At 39.1% G+C, this 6839-nt stretch overlaps 1 protein-coding gene across 1 annotated transcript; it reads left to right on the top strand.

The window, feature by feature from the left end:
- The first annotated feature begins 1487 nt into the window (after positions 1-1487).
- tmem70 (transmembrane protein 70) lies at positions 1488-6320 on the top strand. The gene is made up of 3 exons (XM_044369280.1): positions 1488-1757; positions 3963-4062; positions 5638-6320. Exons 1-3 carry the CDS (start codon positions 1584-1586, stop codon positions 6078-6080), a joined length of 717 nt encoding a protein of 238 aa, XP_044225215.1. The 5' UTR covers positions 1488-1583; the 3' UTR covers positions 6081-6320.
- Positions 6321-6839: the final 519 nt, after the last annotated feature.

Here is a 6839-nt window from a genome sequence, read left to right as displayed (position 1 = left end):
TGAGGCAAATTTGTGATTTGTGATATTGGGCTATACAAATAAAATTGACTTGATTTGAGTACTCAAAGACCAATTTGCATGGAGACCAAGTATATTGATACTTAAGTTTTGATATTTTCATACAGATACTTTAATCTTAATGGTACTGTCTTTAATTTTATGGCTTTCTTCTTACCGTTGATTTACATTGGTGCTTTTATATTGTTGTTTTTATTGTATCTGCATGACACAGCACCTGTTTGGAGATGCAGTGAATGACAATAAAGCTCTCTTGAATCTTGAATCTATTGAATCTTTCCACTAAGAACACCATTAGGCCCAACTTAAAGGTTTACAGTTTTTCAAGTGTGTCTCAAAACAGCAGTCAGGTGACCATATGAACAGTGACAGAGGTTTTCCTCTCGTTCATAATGGCTATTAAAAGATCCCCTTAAAATGTGCTTTTAATGTAAGTGATGGGGGCCAAAATCCACAGTGTGTCCACACAGTCATTTAGTGCAACAATGCATTTAAAAGTTGATGAGGCTTCAGCAGTCTGAGTTAGTCATATCAAGTGGGTATCTGCCACATTTACAGTCTTTTTAGCATCAGATTCCCTCTTTGTGTTTCCTCGGACAGTGTTTCCCTGTTGAGCTGCGGTGGAAGTATAGTAACCAAAAGAGGGACTCTACTAAAAAGGCTTTAATGTTGAAAGATATCTACTTGATTTGACTCATTTGGACGCTGAAGCTTCATATTAGCTTCAGATAAACTTTTAAATACATTTTTGCACAGAAGGAGGACTGTGGATTTTGTCCCCCATCACTTACATTGTAAGTGCATTATGAAGGGATCTTCTAATGGTCAGTATGAACAGGAGGAATGATTACAACAAGAAAAGCATCTTTCAATGTTCATTTGGGCTCCTGACTGTTGTTTTAAGACAAACTTGAAAAATTGTGAACCCGTCCTTTTAGGCTTCTGTTGCACTCTATATAACTATAAACTCTCTATATAAACTATAGTACATGGTTCAGTGTTAACTGTGAGAGCAGTGACTAACTGGAGGGATTATTAGGCCTTTGAAACTCTGGATTTAGTGGTTTTATGCTGTCAAAGAACATTCTTATGTAGCAGTGTGCTGCCACCTGCTGGATGACCGGCAGATTCAATACTAAAATACATTTAAAAATACATCTAAATCTACCAATTTAAATCTATCGTATATCTATCTGCCTTGTTGTTTCCTGCATTTAAATCAACCTACCAAATGAGACATTATAATTTGTCATCTTGCATCCGTAAAAATGGTCTAGTCTAACAAACGTAATTAGAAATGCTGTGTTCATTTCAGATTTACGGTCTAGATACATGAAGACAATGTTGTATTGCAGTTTTTAGGAATGCAAAGACATGAATTTCTTAATCAACACAGAAAAATAAATTGAGGGGAGCACACTTGGTTAGCAGCATTATTAACCCTCGTCTGTAGAGGGCAGCAACATGTGAAAGATGCAGCCTGCTGAGAATCAGTCGAAGCAGAAGCGGAAGTTGGTTATTTCCAACCTTGGAGGATCAGGATCGGGATCACTAACAGGCTGAAAATGTTCTCAGTGAATTTGCTTTGCAGGTTGCGGGCGCGTGCTGTTTCTCAGTCATTCAGTCACTTTCATGTGGCGGCTTCGCGACATGTAGTGCCGCGTGCCGCGTGCTGTTTCAGAGGCCTGAGCGGTGAACTGCCGCGTGCTGACAGAAGTTCTCTGCGCGTCATATACACGGTATTTAACTCATCTCACTTTGTCTCAACTCCCATAGACATACACAGTGTCGGTGGTCAGCAGCTCATATTGTACATGTTAAACATGACAAGTCAGCTAATGCCCTCTGAAATTATAGTAGCCACAAGCTAAATTAGCATTAGCCGGCAAGATCACTCTGTCTGGGATCGACTCTTAATGTCTGACGGTCTCTCAGACACACATACATCATGTTGCCAAGTCCCATAAATTACATCCACATTTTCCTCACTTGCCACTTTTCCTTGCGTCTTAGTCTCTTCCACTAGAGATGCTAGCAGAGAGGAAACATGTTTTTAGAGAAACGAGACGTCCTTTCCTAATAAAGGTGCACAGTGTTCTCTCTTTAGCCCGTTTAACAACCCAGAATATGATCAGGGTATTTTTTAAACACTGGAAATTAATTATTAAGGCTAAATTTTTCAGGGAAAATGGAAATTATATAAGTCATTTCAAACCCGACGCTCAGGAATTTTCAGCCTCGCATGTGACTGAATGGAAATAACAATAAATGATGTGAAATATAAACGTGTTTAAAAAGTGTTTCTTGCTGACAGACAGACTCTCCTTGACTTTAATTTTATCCGTAATAAAAGTTAAAAAAAAAGAAGAAACTTTCTAATAAATGAAAAAGTTGTTTGTTTTGGTTTTTTTTTTCTTTTGATCAGACTGGCAATTAACACAGATGCACAATTTTTAACTAGATGATGAATCAGGAAAAAAAATATATATTTATAAAATTTGGCAGTGATACACTTAAATTTAATCTGTAATCTGTCTCCACTCAGTGATGTTGTGACATATCAGATCAGTCAGATCAGCAGCAGTGTCCAATCAATAACTGATATCCAAGAAGGGGGCGTGTCAGCTGGTAAAAGATTGCTCTCGTGTATCGTCGCTCCTCACTCCTCAGAGCAGGAATAAGTGTTTTGATCGATCAAACCATCAATTAAGGGGGAATCAGGACGTCCCCCAAGTCCCTTATTTCATCGGTGGTCGTTCCTCACTTCCTCACAGTCTTCACGGAAGTCTTTTACCGGACGACACACCCTATACTGAAATCAGTTATCGATTAGACCCTGCGGCTGATAAGACTGATCTGATACTAAATCACAATATATATATAATGTATGTTATTGAAGTAAGAAATGACTGGAAATAGACAAGTGCATAATAAATACCATAAACAAGACAGTAGTGTTGAGGTGATGAAGAGCTGAGTTTTCAGGCGTTTCTTGAATGCACCGAGGGAATCAGCAGACTGTGTAGCTCTGCTTGTTCCACTCTTTTTTTTCTTTTCATGATCTGTTATCTCTCCAGTTAACCTTAATCATGGCCGATGTTATAGTCAGGGAGAGGAGGAGAGTCTGTTTTCTTTCAGCGAGAAGCACATTTTCATTTTCATTCAGTCAAAAATGAGTTTGATATAAACTATAGTTCCACATCCATGTTATATTAATACAATTTCCTCTTTCCCTACTCCCTATGACTGCAACACATTTGAATGAATAAATAATGTACGCAGTTTATAAGACATTCTAATCATAGACTGGGTTATTAAATAATCAATTTACAAGCAGAATATCAATAAAGGCAGACACAAATAATTCATAAATCAAATAAAGGCGTTCTGCCAGTAGACATGTGTGTCTGAGCAGGACTGATTTGTACACAGTATCAATGCAGTGTGCAGGTTTTTAATCATGTGCAGGTGTTTTCAAACGGATGCAGTCAGCTGATCCAGCTGTGCCACTGTCATCAGAAATGGACATTATTATAGATGGTATTATACTACAGTGACACTTTAATGGTGCAGCACACACAGGTAAACTAGTTGTTTATATGTTTATGTATGAATTTATCATGTATGTATACTGTATATTATCTCAAAATCAAAGAGCTTTGAATAGATAAATCAATAATAAAAACAATAGTTTGTTGTCCTGGAGCAAAGGTTGATTACACTGTTTGTTGATGCGTTGAGCCGGAACATGTATAATAAAACAATAGAGAGGAAATATTGGATGTAATCATTTTCTGCATGCTTAGTTTTCTCTCCACAAAAAAAAAAAAATGTTTGAAAGTCATTTGATGTGTACCGCTGAATACCTTATAAGACATTGTGACAGTCTAGCTAGACATCTAACAGCTGACACCATCGTATTTATGTCGTGTGTCTCCGAGCAGGTGCGGTCTGGATGTCCGTCGTCCCGTTGTCTCTCTACGACGAGCCACTCAGAGGAGGGGAACCTGATTTACAACGGCAATCTGGGCACCGCTGTCCGAGGTGAGTCCTTATCACTTCATAGCCTTTAATCCTCTTACTTGAGTAGAGTCAGAGCAAAGATTTACCCGGCAGGAAGTCTCATGAAACATGCTATCAAGTTGCAAGCAGAGCGAAGAAGCCGTGGTGGAATGAAACGGTGCGAGGTTGAAACATACGTATCGTAACTTGAGTTGAGGACAACCACGCCTGTTACTGTAAGAGTAATACAACCACTATAAAGCCAGTAAGAGTAATTTATCAAAACACCACAACAAGCCTAAACCTGCAGAGTCTCCTGTCCGCTGCTGTTTAGTTTAACAAAGTCATAGAACGCTTGTTAGGCGAAAAGAAACCTTTATGAACAAGCTAAAACAGTTAATGAACCTCATATCCTAAAACTGAGAAATTCCTGTAGTTTTACTGGCTGAGACTCAGGTCAACAGTCAGTCAGACACCTGATGAATAAGTGATAGGAACTGTTTTCTATGTTCTACATTGTTTTTGTACTTCAGTGTTTAAATATCAGAAATATGTTTTTAAGTTTTATTTGACATTTGGGAGTTATTGTGTTTCTATAGTGACTTCGCTGTTGTAAATGTTGTCGCCCAAGAAAAAGTATTTTGATATATTGTTCTGAATGTATTATTTTTCTTGCATATTAATAGAAAGTAGGGGTACACAAAATTCACGGTTCCATACGATTTCGGTACAGTAGAAAAAACAAGAAAGGTAGAAAACAACATTTGGTCTTTTATTTTGAAAAAAATGTAAACATCCAACGATGGCTCATTAGCCAAAACTATTACTGAAACAGTTTAGTTGCTGCAGTGCAAAAGGAAACCAACCTTTCTGCAAGGAGTCAGGACACCTGCTGACATGATGATTATGATTATGATTTATGATGATTTATGGTCTAACTGTATATAAAGTAGTTGACACTAGCTCCACTACCAGCAGCTACAACAGTAACATGCTGCTCTAACACTGATGCTTCACTATTAATAAGCAGCTTCCTTATTTGTGCTGCAGTACTGTTTCACTACGGAGATAAAAAAGCATATTTTAATACAAGTGTTATGGGTCTCTCGTTTGTCATTTTGATGGCAATGACACTACAGGGTAACCAGGGTAACCAGGCAACTTGGCTAAGCCGGCTAGCATACACCTATGAGCATGCTATAGCTAAGTGGTGCACTGGCAAAACGGGTGGAACTCGCACTGGAATTATTGTTCCACATGTCAGATTAAGTGGATTATTAAACTATTTTGACAGTAATTGTTTGGTTCATGGAGTGTGTTCTTCATATGACTGTATGCATCGAACTGTATCGTCCGCACTGTGATGGTTCAGGATGAATACATGTAAAGTTAAACCCCTAAAAGAAAGACATGTCAGTCAATAAGTAACAAGAAATAGTGGTATCGAAATTCTAAACATATGTGGTCAGTAGTAATTCATTAACAGTGTCTTCAATAGAGTGTCGAACTCTTGACTGTTTTTACACTGTAAAACATGTCACTCAGTACATCACAATTCTTTGATAATCAAACGTACTTGATGTGTAAATCCTCAGTTCTCTTTGTCTGCTGTCTCAGGGGTGAAGATGTTCTCTTATAGCACCAGTGGGGCCAGTCTCTTCCTCATGCCCCACATTCTCCTCAAGACCGGACTCGGAGTCCAGAGCCTCGCCCTGCAGATCGCTTTCTGTGGCTTCATCGGCTTCTTCACCTTCCTCACCCCCGTCCTCCTCCACTTCATCACCAAGGGCTACGTGATCCGCCTGTACCACAACCCGGACACAGACACCTACACCGCCGTCACCTATAGCGTCTTCCTCACAGAGAAAAGGACTGTGTTCCACCAGAGGCAGGTCAGGATCCCAGCTGTCAGCAAGATGTTCACCACCTTCTACGCCGACAAGACGAGCATGCTGGTGAACCCAGACATGTTCCCCATCCCTCAGGACTACAACCACCTGATGGGCTACGATAAGCCCTTCAGCTTCAACACAGATGACATGGACAGACCTGAGAGTTGAAAGACTGCTGAGACTGAACACAGGTGTCTGTGGGATCATGTGTTCCAGTTAGCTGCTAACTGTTGAATGTGCTGTCAGTGTATGAATTCTGTCTAAATACAGTACACACTCTGTATCTGCCAGTGTGAAACATCCATGGAGGACTTTGCAGCCAAAATCATATTATGTAGATTTCCAGATGTTTTTTTGTCCATTTATTTTGATGTCTAATGTTAATAAATTATAACTTCACTATCATGACCTGTAACACACTTGCAAAGTTTTGTTATAAACTGTTTTTTTTATGTTGGTCTCTGTGGCTGTGTCACATTCATAAGCTGCAAAACTGCCGCAGAAACATGAACCCCTTCTACTCCCAAATTACACTGAAGTGTCATCATATCATCCCTTTTTCAACAGGAAATTGTTCCAGACTGGCATCACAGTGGGGCTGGCTGTTATCTAGTTTTTATACCAGAGCCAATACACTAGGGGTGTGCCTGAATACAAATACATTATTCTGCAAAGCACAAATAGTGGGTTTTATACGAATATTTGTTTCATACAAATATTTTAAAAATTATTTGTTGGGGGTTTTCCCCAGAGATAAAGCTGAGATGTCAAGTGCTCCCAAGGGACTCTCCATAACGTGTTGTTCCCCTTCTCCTTTCCACAAAGTTAGGTTGTAAAAAATAGGCAATAAATGAAAAGCAAGAATAGCCTTTGAAGTTCCTCCCTACGCATGACACACTGTCTAAATAGGTTGAGGTCTGTCTGCAA

The sequence above is a fragment of the Thunnus albacares genome, chromosome 12 (assembly GCF_914725855.1).
Source record: "Thunnus albacares chromosome 12, fThuAlb1.1, whole genome shotgun sequence".
NCBI lineage: Eukaryota > Metazoa > Chordata > Actinopteri > Scombriformes > Scombridae > Thunnus > Thunnus albacares.
This window is presented reverse-complemented; position numbering and strand designations above follow the sequence as displayed.

Excerpts from the sequence above, each read along its gene's own strand:
- tmem70 (XM_044369280.1), top strand. The coding sequence starts at position 1,584 with ATGTTCTCAGTGAATTTGCTTTGCAGGTTGCGGGCGCGTGCTGTTTCT. Across the intron at positions 1,758-3,962 it reads CTCTGCGCGTCATATACACG|GTGCGGTCTGGATGTCCGTC; the intron begins GTATTTAACTCA and ends GTCTCCGAGCAG. Across the intron at positions 4,063-5,637 it reads TCTGGGCACCGCTGTCCGAG|GGGTGAAGATGTTCTCTTAT; the intron begins GTGAGTCCTTAT and ends CTGCTGTCTCAG.